Here is an 18,131-nt window from a genome sequence, read left to right as displayed (position 1 = left end):
TCACGTTTCAGTGAGGAACACATTGGTTCAGTTCAGAGTGTCTCTGTCTCACACATGACGATCCACGTGAAGTCAGAACAATGGTTTTCTCGGTTGAAGCCGCCTCGTTGGTTTGACGTGTCGCTCACTGGCAAAGCTCACGCCTCCTCTCACCTGAAGTCCCACAATGCCGTGCAAAGCGCTGCCTTTGCTTCCAGACGGCTGACAAAGTCGAGGTACAAAATCTCCCCTGAGCAGTTATCGCCATGTGTTAATCTGCATGGTGTCGGTAGATATACTGTACATACGGTGTAACCATAAGTCTCGGCCAATGTTTTTGTTTGTGTGTAATGGAATGCGTTGCTCAGGTTGAGTCCAAGGTTTGGACGTTTGTTGTGATTATATTATGTTGATGCTCTGTTGCATGCAAAGCTGCCAGCAACAGTCAGTCTATAGTCTTTAGAAATGGAGTTGCCAAGCTTAGCGTTAGGATTTCAAGAGCCCGGTCATGCTTTCTGCTCTCTGCCCACGTGACGTCGTTCCGCTACTGGAGCACTAAGCTGTCCCTGTCATTTTCTGCACACACACATTTTTTATTTATTTTTTGCCGGTGACCATTTGCAAAAGCAGAATTGCCTAAAAAAAAATGATTCACCCACCATTTAAATCTTGCACAGAGCAGCTTACCGACAAACAAACACACGGAAAGTCATCAAATGATGAACTGATCAAAGTAACTACGTTTTAGAACGACATGGGTTGTTTGGTTTGGCCTATGTACACACAACAAGTAATACACACAATGTATGCATCCAAATACACAGAAGTACACATTTGGAAAAGGATATATACGCATATTGAGCCCACGCACACACACACACACACACACACACACACGCACACGCACACACACATTCTCCCAAATCCTCCAGCTGCTGAACCCCAGCTCTCCTCACACAGACACACTCCCCCTCAGATCAGGAGGAAGTGGCACAGAGCCGACCTCTCGACTGACCCGGACCCAGAGCGCGCCGAGCTGCCGTGTTTCCGTGTGAAATGGATGTTTGCATTAATGTTTAATGCAGAGTGGGGGCGGCCGTCGAGCTCAACCAGGTGCAGCAGGAAAGCCATCGAGCTGTGAAAAGAAATATTTTCGAGAGAGACCAACTTAACCCCTGAAAAGGGTGCAAGCATCGGCAGTGAAACCAGCGAAAAGCAGATTGTCCTCCGGCGTGACGCTACACCGGGCCTCGTGTCAGCGACGGCAGGCGACGTAGCCTGGAAGACAGAAAAGAATAAAAAGTGCAGTTTTGTAATGTAGATTAGCAAAATACACACGTTATGAATGAGCCATAACTCGCTGCGTACCTTCGGGAACCAGCTGCATGGAGACGCTGCTCATGAGCTCCACTTTGAAAAGAAAAGCTGCCCACACGTGTTGAGTTATGAGTAATTGCTTAATCCACCCACTATTCTCTAACCATCACCGAATATATTTTTATATATCTACAACACAATTGCAATTTTTGTATTAGTTGTATGAGTCCTTGTTGAATTGCACTTTTATTAACAAGTCAGCAAACTGATGCTTTGTGGGATTTGCCTCATCAAAGTGTAGATTACATTTCATTTAGCTGACGCTTTTATCCAAAGCGACTTCCGTGTTTGCTCTCTTCTCCGTAGTCACAGCAACGGCTTAAGTGTCTCAAGGACATGGACTAGCAGGGCGGGGCGAAGGAACCACCAACCCTCTGGCTGAAAGACGGGCATGCTAACCACTTAGCCACAGATCTATCAGCAGAAATGAAATATGATTGTAATAAGTGTGTTTTCTTCCGTGTGTAATCACCTGACACTGAGAGTCGTTGTGTGTTCGTGGGCTCAGAATGAGGCGCGTGTCGATGTGTCTACGGAAGCCCAGAACGGACAAACCAAGCAGGCTGTAAAGAGGGACATTTCTTTTAGGGGGCTTCAGGTGACTACATCTGAAACCCTGCCGCTGGTTGTTGTCATATCCAACACACTGGCCCCTTTTAATAGTGTCATGTTGTTTCAACGTTACATCAGTCTATGGTACCTGCAATTCAACATGGAATTATGGTTTAAGGGCGGCAAGCGCTTACTATATCAGAGTATGTTTTCAGATCAGACACTTAAAAACAACCACATGGAGTAAGCGTGTTGCAAAGCAGGCAGAGGGCATTGTGGGAAACCCACTTTACCGCTGAAGAGGTGTCGATGGGAAAACTGTTGAGAGGCAACAGAGATGATTTCCTGCTAGTGGCTGTCCTCTCTGTAGAGGAGGGGGAATCACACGGGACGAGGAACCGGTAAGAGTCCGATTTCACGGAGGAAGAGAGACTGCTGGTGTGAAGAGGGAGCTTGAAGAACTGACTGACTGACACTGTGTGTGTGTGTGTGTGTGTGTGTGTGTGTGTGTGTGGTAGAGAGAGAGGGCGAACAAGCCTACACCGGTAAAAACAAGAGGAAGGAAAGATGGCAGGTCAAGAGAGACGGGACAGATTTATAGAGTACCATTTCAGTTTTTAAAAGCCTGCCCGCATTACATTAACTGGAGTGATTATAGGGGTGTGGGGGAGGCGTTGCTCTAAATCATGTCCACTTCCATACAGCGGCGGCTCTGTTTTGATGGATGGTGTTTGTTAGCGGCGCCTCCTGCAGGATGCATGCGGCGGTGCCAAGGTGTTTGCGAACAGGGGATCACAGCTCAGCGGCTGCTTGTGCTCATTCCTGTCAGGCTACACCTTGAGCGAAGTGAACAATTTAGAATGACAAAAAAAAAGAAACACATTATTCTTCAACTTAAAATTAGCACAACAACTGCTGTGTTTCAGTGTATCCCTGAATGTGCCTGCGTCACAAAGGCCTCAGGTTTCAATCCACAGAATAAGAGAAGATCGGACGTATTTAAGTCGACTAACCCGACTGATGGTCGTGGTGACGATGCGAGGCGCAGTGAGAACATGTGCACAATTTCACAGCAACGCTTCACATTGGACATCCTAGTCACGGCATCAAAGAAGCACACTGCCATCCACAACTTCTTCTGCCTCTTTTTGTAACCAGCGGATCATTAAAAACAAACATGGTGGAATTAGCACGCTAACCAGCAGGCAACTTGCTAGTTAGCTCGCTAACTCTCCTCCACGTGTCCTCCTAATCCTAATCCTAATCCTAATCCTAATCCTAACTCTGCGGCTCAACCTCGGTCACGGTTAAGGCGGGGTGCCGGCTGTGTGGGCCCAGAACGGACTCTTTGATGGACAATAACAACTTTCCCCGCCCCAAGCAGCCATTACTTAGCGTACGGTCGAAGTTAAACCACCAAGTTGAAGTAGAGGAATTATTATTATTATTCAGGTTATGAAAATCAAACCAATGTGTCTACAATGCAACTTCTGCTAGATAACAAAAAAAAACTATTTTGGTCACGATTGGTCAAACGAACCCCGTGGGACAACACTCCCAGAGAGAGAGGTTGTGGATATTGATTTGTGGCTTCACGTCTCCATCTCTCTGAGAGATGTCTGTCACGCCGTCCGCTGAGCGCCGCCTCCTAAATGACGCGTTCTTTTCTCGATCTGTGATCCACAGCGAAGACGTCAAAACTGCCACAGCCGTCTGAAAATGTGTATCGCCAGCAGGTCACACATGTTCCCTCTTCTGTGGTTTAACCGGCGCACACACACACACACACACACACACACACACACACACACACACACACACACACACACACACAGAGAACTCCTACAGGATGTGAGGGAGGGAATGTGTCGGCGTTTCAGGGAGGGAATTTAACGTTAAAGTGGGACGGGAAGGTCTGATGGCTGACCACTGGGTGGTTGCTCATTTTCTAAATAGTAGCTGACAAAACAAAAAGAGTTGGTGTAGAAAGCAGCCAGAGAAACGTGATGATGTTCAAGTAGAGGGGATTTGCTCCTGGATCCCCTCAGAACTCAGAAGCTGCTGACGTGACGAGTCGGTTTCATAACCGGTTTGAAAAAAGAAATAAATTATAATCTGAAGCCTCGGTTCTCATGGAGTCAGAGCTGCTGCTGATTGGCTGGCTGCCGATGCTGCAATATAAACACCGCGGTTGCATTCAACAGTCAACAGAGAAACAAGTGAGATAACTGGCTATTTCTTTCTTTCTTCCTTTCCTTTTTTCTTTTAACCACAGTGCCCTTGCTTTCACGGGTGTGATGCTGTTTCTCTCTGTAATTATGTTGCCTGGTTACAGAGCGGAAAGCAGGAGGATGCTGTTTTTATTTATTTATTGTGGACAAAAAGGAAAATGACCTCTTCCTGATCTTCAAGCAGCTCTATCAAATGCAAAAGATTGCAAGAGAAAACAAAAAAGAAGTGTCGAGTGTGAAACTGCAGAGTGGACATTAAGGAGTCAGAGGTCACGTTGTCACCTGAGATCCACCTGCTGGTGGTCCACATCGTCCCACCTGAGAGAGACCGGCCTCTCTCTCTCTCTGTCTGTCTCTCTCTGTCTGTCTGTCTGTCCCTCTCTCTCTCTCTCTGTCTCTCTCTCTCTCTGTCTCTCTCTCTCTCTGTCTGTCTCTGTCTGTCTGTCTGTCTGTCTCTCTGTCTCTCTCTGGTGGTCCACATCGTCCCACCTGAGAGAGACCGGCCTCTCTCTCTGTCTGTCTGTCTGTCTCTCTCTGTATGTCTCTCTCTGTCTGTCTGTCTGTCTCTCTCTCTCTCTCTCTGTCTCTCTGTCTCTCTCTCTCTCTCTCTCTGTCTCTCTGTCTGTTGCAGCTGCATATGAATGAATGAATGATGATCGCCGAGGCAGCGTATGATGGCTGCAGTGACTCCAGCCTCCACCCCCTCTTTGACTCTCTGGTGCAAAAAAAGAAGACAATAACTATTAATGGAGCTCATGCAGAAACATTCAAAAACAAATCTCCCTCCTATTCTCTCTTAATTTGAAACTGAAAAGAAGTCTGTGTGCGGCAAACAGTCTAAGCCATGACGAGGGTCCCTCTGGGTCGTGAATGGGAGGCGAGCGGCGGATCGTTCCTCAGTAGCGGAGGTAACGCCCCCTAAAGGCCACGCTGGGTCATGACCTGGGTTGTACCTCAGCAGCGCCGTGACACCGAGGAGCAGAGCGAACACGTGATGCTCTAGAGCAGCATGGAAGATATCTAGAAGCTGAACGCACCCAATATCCTCCAGGGGTCGTCTTTATGTGAGATCAATGGCCCAATAGTGTTTCTTTAATAATCCACTTTTAAACACATAATCTATATGTTATCATATGCTCGTCATGTGTTACAGTTAATGTTCCTACAGCTTAAAACACGTTTCCTCATGCTGCGGTTGCAGTTTGTATTATTGTCTCCTCTCACCTCAGAGAAGAGCGAAAAATAAGAAATCAGCTTTCCTGTGTGCGCATGACTGAACATGTCTTTTTCTTTTCTTTCTTTCATCACAATATAGGTGTCACAGCCTGTCTCCCTCCTTCCCCTTCCATATTCCCTGCAGGCCTCCTTCGTTGCCTTTCCCCGTCACCTGACCCTCTAGCCATCTCCACACCTTCACCTCTCGCCCCTCATCAGCCTCTGGGTTGGTCACATGACCCGCTCCCTGTCCGCCTGCATCACCTGCATGTGGTTCCTCCCCGTCTCACCGCGTGGAGACAGTATAGGTGAACGTCTACGGTCACGCTGTTGATGTCACTTGTTGTTATCGATGCACTCCTTTCCACTGAGGGAAATATTCCTCACTTTAATTGCACTGCGTTGCGTTAGACATCTCGGAGCGGTTCTCCGCTGCCTGGGGACACGTTGCTGTTTCAGAGTCTACAAGGAGGAGCGCTCTGAAGACAGACGGAGGCGTGGGCGCTTTGTCCACATCAATGTATATATATACATACTTAAGTTAGAAGAGGACACATTCAAATTGAATATTCCCCATTTAGGAGCATCATTTTTGTGAGCTTTGGTTATCGTTCATCCTTACATTTGCTTGCTTGGTAATTTGAAAAAAACTGAGCAAAACGCACAGCAGGGCCGCTTATTTACCTCTGCATCAGCAGGCATTAAACACCAGCTAAAAACATATGGCTCCGGAGTGTGTGTGTGTGTGTGTGTGTGTGTGTGTGTGTGTGTGTGTGTGTGTGTGTGTGTGTGTGTGTGTGTGTGTGTGTGTGTGTGTGTGTGTGTGTGTGTGCGCGCGCGTGTATGTGTGTGTGTGTGTGTGCATGTGTGTGTGTGTGTCATAAGTGTTTGAGCTCCTCCGCCCCTCAGTGAGTTAATGGCTCAGTCAATGGAAACTCCAGTAGTTCCACCTGCTGGTGTGAGGATCACCTCACATGCACAAGAGCGCGCTTTGAAAGTTGCTCTCTTTTGATGAATGATTCATATTGTATGTGCATGAAATATCAAACTAGCGAGTTAATTAAAGACACACACACACGTTAGTTGTCTAAGACGGGCTGTAAAACTGCTCAACGCCTCGCTCAATTCAGATCTCGCTGGGCGCGTGCTTTGATGATGTAACGAAACAAACGGCGCTACATCATGCGGTCAAAACACTTTGAAGTCGACGAAGGGCTCCGATGAGCTCTGGGCCCGCCATGCGGCGCCGGGAGTGTTCACGTGGTTCTGTTATCCTGATGAGCTGGAAACCGTCACCGGAGACGCAGCGTGAGCCAGAGGGGGGGAGGGGGGGAGGGGGGTCGTCCCGTTTGGACTACATTACCCACAGGCCCCTGTGGAGAAGGTTGACTTCCTGGTTGCAGCTCCTCACTGTCACTATTATGATGTTGTAGCATGATTTTGTTTTTCCCGGAATGAATTCAAATTTGCATCTGTACGTCAATTACCCAGTTGATTCTCACTTGGTGAACAAAGAGAACAAGCTGAGTCTGGATGAGGATTGGGGCGTAAACACTGCAACACTATGCTTAAAAACATCTGTTTACAGGGTGCAGAGTCTCATAGCAAAGGGTTTTAATCAGTGAAGTAGTGAGCAGTCGACGGGTTCAATGAGACGTGGATTATTCGGCGCCTGTTGTGAGGCCGTTTGTAAACAGATGTTTTTCGGGATAGTTTCAATGTTTTTAAACCCCCGTTTACTTCATTTTATCAAGACTTTATTTATCATTTTTTAGTTTTTGGATCCAACAAAGGCTTCCTCCAGAACTCCAGGTAGACCCGGCATGAGTAATTAATATAGCAATTATTATTTTTGTGGGCAAGGTATCCCTTTCTAAACTGTTTGTTTTGAAAATATGAATATTTTAGCGGCACATGGTACATTGCAAAGAGTGAGAGGAACGATCCAATGGGGGCTCTGTTCGACGGGGGTCTTTCAAAGGCCGACTCTGCGGGGCCCCTCTCACACAACATGTCTTTATGCATTCATACACATGCAGAATTATCCATCTGCATATGTTCTCAGTACTCACATACGCATCTACGACTATCACTGGATCACTCTGGGAAACACTCTGACTTTGAGAAGTGGCTCACAGACCATAATCACAGTCTTTAATGAGACCCACATTAGAGGAACAAATATGATAATGACTAACTCTGCATGCACCGGTCTCCGCTCACCTCTTTGGAAACCTCCTGCTCTATCGGCTCTGCTGCAGCAGCTGCACCTTCACACAGGAGAGTCTGCTGCAGGCCGGCGGCCGCTGAGCGTCTGCAGGCCGCTGCGTCTGATGGGGAGAGGCAGGACTTCTCAGTGGAAACGTGTGGATAAATATATATATATATATATATGTGTGTATATATATATATATGCGTGGAATTCGTCTAACAAATAATGAAATTAGCGCTGCCATCATTGAGTCGGACACCCTGTGGCCACGAGCTGTTCTACGAGACTGGGGAAGTTTGAGCAACTTTAAGGAGTCATGTTTATGCGTTATTTGTGAACAATGGCTGCCTGGTAAGAGCTGTTGCTGTGTGTTGGGAGCAGAACTGGTGCAGCAAAGCCTCAAAGAGAGAGAGGGGAAGTGCACTTGCAGTGTGCAAAAATCATTTTCTTTAATGAGTCGGGGAAACCCGGTCGACGTCCTCATTGTCACCGAGCAACCCTTTCTTCCCCGGGATGATGCTGTCAGACTGAAGCTGTTTGATCCTCTTCTTTGATTTAAAACGTATTTGGTGTTCACCTTCAGAGACAACACAGCACTTGATCTCCCTCTGAGTCGCGGGCGCACGTGTCCAACGATTGCTCCACTTAGGGCGTCTTAGTGCTGTCAGAAGGCGCTGAGGCTGCTTCAGGGGCGAAGCTGGCGGTTCATCACACGCTGCCTCTGCTTCATTAGAGTTTATACTGCGCTGGAAGCTTGTTTACTGGAGCCGAGTTCAAGATCCAGAGCGGTTCACCGTGACCTACATTCAGCGAAAGGAAGACGGGGGGGAACAAAACGTCCTCCCTTCTCCAGTGCTTGTGCACATCATTTATCTGGAGCGTCTACCTTAAATGTGACCCTTCATGAAGAGCAGAGGGCTGCTGTAAAGCTCCCGGGAAGCAGCCTGGAGGAGCCGGGGATCGAACCGCCGACCTTGTTGTTGTCCTTGCTTCAGTTTGTGGCTCAGCCAGTGTTTTGAGGGCCTACGTCAGAAAACATTCAACAACACAGTCAGATCCGACAGATCAGCAGCTGTTATCGGTATGAGGGCCTTAAAGAGACTTCTTAAAGAGACAGGCGCTAAAGTGACGACGCATGAACATGGAAGCATATAAACATATTCTAGCAGAAACCAGAAATACAAGTATGAGCCTGAGATAATTCTGCTTATTATACTTGTGCATGATGTTAAAACACATTTTTGGGTCAGTGTTCTTAAAGCTACGGTGTGAAAAAAGATCAATCGTTTGCCCTCCACGCTGCTGTCCATCTTTTACAGTTCAGTGACGGCGAGAAGCGTAGAAGTGAGTTTGCTCTTCCTGCAGAGAAAAGGTAGCACTGTTAGAGGTCTGGAGTCAATGTTCACTGTTGAGTCAAAGCCCCATAATGTTTACAAGAAAGGGTTCATGCTAAAAAAAAAGACATTATGACGAATGCAGAAAGCCTCTTAGAAACCACTCATCCCCTCCTTAAAGCTCCCAACGAGCGCAGGAGGTGCATATTAACATGCACACTTGAAACCCGCCTCCCTCCACTTAACCCCGCTTAACCTTGGATGCCTGTCGTCAGGACGACACCTGGGAGAACTTGACGTCTCTATTAATGCGGAGGAGACGCGTATGAGTTATTTACTGTCACCGCACTGTCGTTTTAAAGACTGTTTTAATTGGAGAAGTGGAGGTCACCGCCTCGCCTCTGTTGGTGCACGTCTCCAGTGAGAAGTGCGATCGTGTGTGTGTGTGTGTGTGTGTGTGTGTGTCTGTGTGTGTGTGTCTGTGTGTGTGTGTGTGTGTGTGAGATGTGTGTTGCATGTTTTCGTTGGTGGCGGTTGGGCGACGCCTGTGGAATTCTGCGAGGCTCGTGATGAAAGCGGAGTGCTTAGCAGACACGGTGGCTCCTCTGATGGAAATCAATGCGGCCTTTTGTCGGGCGCAGCGAGGGCCTCCGCTGCCCGGCGCTGGCAGACTTTGACGAGCGTTTAATGATGCGTCACTGCGCCGGACGGGCGATCAATTTATTTAGGCAGTAATGTATGTATCCCAAGGTAAATCTTTAATTAAAGGGGTGAGGGGGGGCAGAAAAGGAAAAGGGGACGACCGTGATGCAGAGGGCAAAAAGGAGTGCGAGGATCCAGCGGGGATGGCGGCGGCGGCGGCGGCTTCATGCTCACCCTGGGTTTCCAAACGTCTTTTGTCTTTTGGTTGAGCCGGGTCTCTAAACCAGAATCCATAATGCTCCAGTTCCACCAGTTGTCTTGTCTCGGCACTAACAGATCCACGACCTCTACACTCAGCCTCCCTCCTTCTTTCAGGGGTAATTGGCTTCATTTCTGGACCATTGCACCCGAGCGCCACATACATCTGCTATAGTGCTGTTCCACTCGCCCACCTTTTCAAGACGTCCTGCGCATCTCTCCCTGGTGGGTCGGTGCCTGATAGAGAGATATATATATATATATATATATATATATATATATATATATATATATATATATATATATATATATATATCTTTTTTTGTGTGGATTTTGCAGGAACATCCACTTCAATCTCACTCAGAGAGAGAGAGAGAGAGAGAGAGAGAGAGGGAGGGAGAGAGGGAGGGAGAGAGAGAGAGAGAGAGAGAGAGAGAGGCCATGTTTAAGTGACATGTTGAGCCTCATTGATGAATTCACGAAGCGTTTGAGGGATTTCAGAGTGAGTGTGGCCGGGACAGAATTAGACTGTTCACTGAGTTAACTTGGACGGCTGGCTGTTTGTGCACAGGTGTGTGTGTGTGTGTGTGTGTGTGTGTGTGTGTGTGTGTGTGTGTGTGTGTGTGTGTGTGTTTGTCATGCACACACTTGCGTGGGTGACGAGGCTGCCAGAGATGCTGCTTTCCACCAGTACGTTTTGAACATTATTCAAGGGCTTTCCAATGGCCAACTAAACCAAAATGAATGATTCCTTAAAGGCCTTAAAGTTTTTGGATCATTAAAGCTTGAAAACATGTTCTTATAAAAGCCGTAAATGCATATATGAACCATAAAATCAACACAATGTGAACCCTTTAAAAAACACAGGTCCACACAGAAAGTGGACGAGCACAAGCACATTACTCTTTTATGAAAAAAGGTAGCAGAATGTTACTGATTGGCCGGAGATCCACCAACTTCACTTTCCTGGGTTTTGTTTCCCGTCAGGTTTGTATGATTGAGTCAAAGTTCCAGCCGCACAGCCCGTGTATGATTATTGACAAAGAATAATGTCAACTTCAATGACATACCCATGTTTGTTTAGTTGTTTTAGCAGTAAGGATTCATCATTACATGACAGATCCAATTTACATGCAAATGCATTAACGTCGGGGTAGCGAGGTCGCCTCGTCCTCCAGCTCTTCCTGGCCGTCTTCGGGTTTCCAGGCCAGCCGAGAGACGGCAGGTTATCTAATCCCTCCAGCATGTTCTGCCCTGGTGTCTCCTCCCAGGTGCAGATGCCCAGGAATAGCATCACCAGGAGACGCATCCTGCTCAGACACCTGAACGCCTCAATTGACTCATTTTCTTTTTTCATGCAAAGACTGTTCTACCCGAAGCTCACTTCTTTCACACGTCTGATCTCCTGCTGGCTGTTCGGATTCATCGTTTCTACTTGAAACCTACAAAAAGTACTGTACTGTAATACTTATACCTCACGCACACCAGGAGGTCCAGGGCCCAGTGTGAAGAGCGACAGAGGTCGGAGGTCGGGGTGAACGCACACAGGACTTTCACCCAGGAGACCTCAATGGTCATTTTATCGTACTTTTGTTATGTAACGTTTTAACTTAGCTAACGCCACGTTATGGACTTATTTTACCTTAAAGAAGTAGTTATTTTATTCCAAACTACAATCTTTTCTCCAACCTAACCACATAGTTGTGTTGCTTAAACATGGCAGGGGCCAGCGCAGGAACACTGACTGCTCGTCGGGACGAAAACGTTTCCGTCATGAGAACCGTTGCATGAGGATACGCTGTCAGGGGGAGCTAATGCAACCTGCTAAAGACTCATTTTCACTGCTCCTATATCCAAAGTTGAATAATTTCATTCCATAAGTTGTGTTTGGAACTTAGATTGACTGGGTAATCAAGAGGTCTCTCCGGGGCTTCATTATTCCCAGCATTCCTGCAGGAGGCCTCTCCTGTGAGAGCCACTCAGCCAGCTAGTCCACCCCGACTGTCAGCCCGTCACAAAGCAATCCACCTCTCACAGCGGCAGTCGGCTCCTCCAGCAGCTTTCCAGTTTGTCTGAGAGCTTTTCAGCAGCTGACCAATTGCTAACCATTGACGTACTGGTTTCTTCTTGGCCCGGTAATCATCTTCTCATCCCGAGCTACATCTGCAGAGACGTGACTATCGTCACACTATCACTCCTGTTGCCAGGGGAACAAACATGACTTCAGAGCTAAACGTGTGCTTGACCCTTCTTCCATCGCGTGTACAAAGGCTTTGCTCTTAGCCGATCCATCAACGCTGAAAAAGACACGAGCTGTAAGTTTATTAAAAGCACACAGATAAAGGGATGCTTCTTCAAACAGGGTAAACGTGCATTATTCTTCCCACCTGGAAGACTCGCGTTCGGCATTAATAGCATAGAATTTACATGTATCTGTACGAGTCGACTTATCATGCATATCTTCTTTGGCTGAAACCAAAAAAGAGCTGTGAGTGTTTGAGTTTAACCGCTTTCAAAGGCTCATTTGAAGGATTAATGCTGGGTCTCCTTCCCAGGCAGTGGTGGAGTGCTCAGTGACTGAGTGCTAATTACCCATGGACTGAGGACAAAGTGAGTGTGTGTGTGTGTGTGTGTGTGTGTGTGTGTGTGTGTGTGTGTGTGTGTGTGTGTGATGGCAGTGCGGGGAGATGTCGGGGGACAGAAGGAAAAGAGAAAGTCGCTGCGTCTCCTTTACTTCTGTTCCATCTTGTGCTGAGAAGAGTCAAACAAAGTCAGCAGACTTGTCCTCCGGTAATTATGCAGAGCTTATCGATATCCAATGACCAATTCATGTGGGCCCTGGGACTTTCCTTTTCAGACTGTTCAAGTTCATTGTGCCGCTGCTCGTGTTCTCTGCAGCGCCGGTACTGTGGATAATGTTATTTGTTCTAACATTTGGAGTATTACGGTGAAACTATGAAACTTTTAAAGATAAAACTAAGGCTAGTGGAGCAATATAGTAAGTTGGACTACCACACACATGTTGCCTCAGTCTGGTTTTAAATGTGGTTTGTAAGGTAACTCTTCTTCACCAAACTTAACTTAAAAACATACTTAACTAACCTTCTACTTGTATTGTCTGGAAACCCCAACACTAAACAGACCAACATTGGAAGTTTATTTTGAGAATTAAACTTTATGCATTTGTAAAGCAGAAACTCAGCTCATGAAAACACAGTAGGCTGCAACGGACTGACCCGACCCGTCCAGAGCAGGAGGAGTAGCTTCAGCATGGAGGCCGAATCGATGGCAACCAGTCAGCCCAAATAAACGCAGCAAGGAGTAATCATGATGTCCTTGAATGATTAATAACTGTTTTCAAGATCTCTTATCTTGTGCCTCCTGTGAGACGTTCTCTGAATGTGGATTTTCTCTGTTTGGCAGGTGAGCCGTTGGCTGGCAGAGCGGCTGCTGGCATTCCCAGAGGGTACTGGAACTTCTCCTGGGTGGCCGAGGACGACCTGAGCTTTCCCAACGGCTCCGAGCCCGTGTCAGGTGAGTTGGGACATTGTCAGCTCTCGTCAGGCGGACGGACAGGCTAAAGCGCGTCCGTCCTTCAAAGATCCTTCTCCCCGAACTGTTGGTGACACCTGGCATCGGCTCTCTATCGGTCCACATGAACGTCTCTGTCCAGCCTGCCCTCTACCGTCACAGCGCTGGCTTCTGTTGATCAGCCTCGTCACCGTGACAAAACCTCTGCAACCTGCCAGTGCTTATGGAATAAGTCATATTTAATGTCTGTGGGGAACCGGCTGGTTAAAGTGTTTTAAATGGATCATATAAGCATTAGAAAAGACCACATTATTCTCTCCCTTTCCTTTCCTTTTTACACATACACTGCATATTCACAAATCTACCAACTGCTCTTCTATATGTAAATTTCCCCGCTGCGGGACTGATACAGGATTATCTTATTTTATCTTACACATGTTATACAAATATGTAATTTGCTGTATGACACATGTGTTGGATCAGATCCTCCAGTGTGGAACGCTCGAGGAGAAACCAGTAAACACACAGTAATGAAGTCCGTTTGGATTCATTGAGTGTGTGCTTTTATAAAAAAAAAGAAGAAAAAAAAAAAAAGCAATTTCAAATTGCGGAAAAGTTTGTCCAAACCTTTAACAGTAATTTAAAATAATGAAAGAAAATAATAATAATAATAATGAAAAACTCTAGGCATTAAGAACCAATTTCTCAAGTGATAACTTTTTTTTTTTTTAAGTTGGAGAATCATTTATTTCGCTGAAGCATGCAAGGACCACAAGAACAGAAGAGCAAATTTAATCAACTCTACAAGTAAAGACAGAGAGAGGGAGAGCTGCAGCATTAATCTTCTATAACTGAGGTATGGACTGCAGGCGAGTTCCCTACAAAGGATGTCATCACGGAGTCCCTGTAAAATTACAACATTCAGGGTTTATTGCCTTTTTTATTATGGATCCTAATTTATAGAAACCTTGACAGCATCGGAGAATAGTCGCTCTGATGTGCATCACTGTTAACAGAACACTAAGTCTCAAAGCCATATTTATGCTAAAAACAGATGTACTCAAGTGGATGATGTGATTGTATTGGATGTTCCCTCACGCTTCACTAATCTGAATTGACTGTCAGCCGCTTCTGCAGCGATGTGTCACAGATACGATCACAATCCCTTTACTGGGGGAGTGCAATAAATATATTGTAGAGCCTTTTGCTCAGCTTGTAAACGTATATACATTATAACCGTTTAGAGAGAATCCAGGGATCCTGCTAATGCTAATTCTGATGAGATTCACAACGACGCTTTAATCAGACTTCTTTCTGCAAGCGGGTTTCAACATATTTAATCTAATGAGATGAATTTTTCAGTCTGTTCATCTCACTTCAATCATTTGCATTGCAGCAAAATGGGATTGCCAAGCAGACAACTGACCAACACTGTGTTGTGTCTGTATTACAGTCTACATAGTTCTAGCTGGACGCGCCGGAGAGGGGGCCGGTCACCAGTTATCATGTCCGCCGTCCACCATGAAAAGAACCACTATTTCTGCTTTATACTTGTTATGCCAAAAACGTCGGAACATCAAACGCCCTCGCGTCTGGGTTCATAATATCATCCGTAGCGGTACGGCGCTACGAGTGACTGGAAGTCCAGACGTTCGATTTAAACATTTCTAATTTCTTTCTCCGATGTGTCCATGTTTGTTTTGACCAACTTCTTACGATCACGCTGATCTCACCAGAAAGCAACACAGCACCATCGAGTGGACTGAAAACGCAATTGATGTTATTATTGAGGACCAAAAAGTTTCTAATTGATTAAATAAAAGATCGATACTTGGCTTCTGGGTATCAATACAATATCGGCATGCAAAATATCGCGAAACTATGCTGCATCGATGTTGCCCCTCCCCTCTCGTACATGTGAAAGCTAGGACACAGTGCCGGTTCACAGTGGACCAGCAAGACTGCAGACCTGTTGAGGGGAAGGGAGAGAACGCTGGAGGTGTGAGCATCAACAAAACCAGTCTAGCAGCGCCTGCGTCTTCCCCAGTTTAAATATAATGTTGAAGGGTGAACATGTCGATTTATGTCCTGTTTTTTCCCAACGTTCATCGAGTGCACCATCCTTGTTTCGCCCCGTTGAACCTGCACATGAACCTGGTCCCTAGCTGCCATCAAGCGAACTCCTGAGTGGTTCTGTTCTCGTGTGAACAGCATTCAAAAGAATCACAGGAAGTGTAGCATATACGTTATTTCATTGGTTTGGTGAACCTGTAGCCTGTTTGCACATTTACTGCCATTGAATTTGATGGATTTATTGTTTAAGTACCACATATTGGACAATAATTCAGGGCTCTCAAGTGTCACGCATTGAGCGTGACTGTCACGCATTTCGGTCTTAAGTCACGCCCTCCCGCCACACATCGTATTTCTCACGCTGAAAAAAAACTCTAGGCTATTTAATGTGCCGCAGCACAAACATGACCTGGTCGCTGCCCTCACCGTGGAGGAATCACGTCTCCCAGAATACCCAGCCAATCAAAAAAAAGAAATGGGCGACACGAATAGCCAATCAGAAAAACATATCTGTTGTATCTGGGTGAAATGTAATCCAGCAACCAATGAAAATAAAGCTAATAAAATTGGGGGGAGGGGGGCTGGTCTGTGGGCATACGGCATGGGCGGAGGTGCGGGGGGGTGGGTGGAGGGGGGATGTCACTCTTACCTGTCTTAAAAACTTGAGAGCCCTGATAATTAGCGAGTTAGCGCACCGCACGGCCCATCCACATCACCCCCTGCCGCTAGGAGTCTAGTTAGCTTAGCTAGCCGAGAGCTTTCTGCAGCTTGGTGGTCTCCGAGCTGCGGGGATTGACAGATGGAGTGTTTAGACCCCGCCCTGCCGCCGGCCACCAGCCCGCTGTCCAGCTCATTTGCCGTCGGGAGTGTATCGTGAAAGCATGGTGTGATTGGTAAGATAGCTAGCTAGCTAACTAGCCAGCTACACACACACACACACACACACACACACACACACACACACACACACACACACACACACACACACACACACACAAGAAAAAGTGATCTGAAACCCAGGGCTCAGCATTCACCCCGCTGGGTGTGAGCATCAGAGCGAGTGAGCATGTGTGTGTCTTCGGCTCTCAAACCCAATCCGATCACTCGCTGGCGACAGATCCTGCATGACTTTCTTTTCTTTTCTTGCCCCTTTCCAACCATTTGGAGGGTGGGAGGTCTTCCTGTAAGCAATGATTCAATGTCCCGCCTCCACCAAACTGCCACCCAGGCTGTTTGACAAACATCCTTGACTGTGGGACCCTGGGCCCTTTCTCCCTCCGGCAGCCTGCGGTGGTGCTGCTGTAATTGGTGTCAGCGAGACGACCGATCACCCCGCCGTCTCCGAATCAATCGATCCGTCAAGCCGACTGCTTTTTCTTAGATTTCACATGATGACAGCTCTCATCTCTCATATCTTGCATGTTGGCGCACCATAAAAGGAGAAGAGTATTTCTGTTTGGCGATAAGTGGACCGAACGTGATGTGGCTGCAGCAGGAAGGATCACATCTGGGCAATAAAAGCCAGATGACTCCAAATGAATGATGGCACAGTTCAGAGAAACAGATTAAATCGTAATTACCACAAATGTTGTGCTGTTTGCCACATTGTTGATTGAACAAACAAGTAACATGTTTTACTCGCTCAATATTTAGTATCTCATTGTATTCTGACTGATTGCGTGTGTGCGCATGTCTGTGCCTTGCACTTCCTGATGTGTGGGGACCAAGTGGCTTTTATAGATAGCACATCCATTGTGTTACATAAAGGACAGCTTTAGAGGACGCTGAGAAGAAGAAAGGTTGGGTCTCGACAACATGGCACGGTGACCATTGCTTTAGGCTACGGTGATAGATCTCAGCTGTCCCTACAGCATCTGCTGTCCGCTGGCGTTTATTACCTCGCATAGAGGCCAACGCCGACCGACTGGACACTCTCCACCTGCTGCCCCATACCCTCCTGCCTCCCTGCTTCCATTAGCAGCCTTTAGCTGCAGGGGCTAGCGGGCCAGCCGACGTCTCCATTTGCATTTCCGTGCTGGTGAGCACACTTAAACTGCCACGGCGTGTCAGTGAAGCCAGAGCCTCTGACCTGCCTCCCCTACACATCGACGTATCTGCCCTCGGGGAATGACGGCAGCGGAGCCTGTTGCCACATTCTGCTGAGCAAAACTCTTCCATACGCCACCCTTCCCACTCCAGACCTGCTCTCCTCATCGAGATGGATCATCCCGGTTCAGCTGTGCCTGCCAGCTGTAATGGAGGCACTCAGATGGATGCTAGCCACCTGAGGAGGAGCCGTTCTCTACAATAGAACATCTGCCTCAATCACCTGGTAGTGCTGTTCTTATGTAATGAGACACAGCAGTGGAATAAAACACATTTGCATGGGTGGAAAGGGGTGTGAAAGATAGAGCGGTGGCGCAGGTGTTTAAATACGGCAGCCCTCCCAACCCGTCCTCGGCCTGGTCCCAGGGCCTGGAATACCAACACCTGGGAAAGAGGCCCCCGAATACCACGTCACCCTTTAGAGTCTTCAAGGTCGCATCTACAGTAAGTGCCACGATAAATAAAAATATTGCATCATTAGAATAACAGAAAAAACTGCAAATATTGAACATCAATTCTCAGTTTCTCGCTTGCATTCTTCAAACACCGAGGTCTCATTAGCATCACAGCGCTAGTCTCACACATTCCCCACTCAGGAGTAAACCATTTATGTTTGACCGC

General features: G+C 47.0%; 1 protein-coding gene across 1 annotated transcript in view; it reads left to right on the top strand.

Moving 5' to 3' along the window:
- Positions 1 to 18,131, top strand: part of LOC306736028 (ALK tyrosine kinase receptor-like) — a gene marked incomplete at both ends in the record, with an annotated part of 325,018 nt that overhangs the window by 115,010 nt on the left and 191,877 nt on the right. The window contains 1 exon segment of the mRNA XM_079217608.1: positions 13,224 to 13,334. Within this exon segment, the coding sequence (XP_079073734.1) occupies positions 13,224 to 13,334 (111 nt within the window).

The sequence above is a fragment of the Taurulus bubalis genome (assembly GCF_910589615.1).
Source record: "Taurulus bubalis genome assembly, chromosome: 4".
Lineage (NCBI taxonomy): Eukaryota > Metazoa > Chordata > Actinopteri > Perciformes > Cottidae > Taurulus > Taurulus bubalis.
Note: the sequence above shows the minus strand (reverse complement) of the source record. Positions and strands in the feature narration are given on the sequence as shown.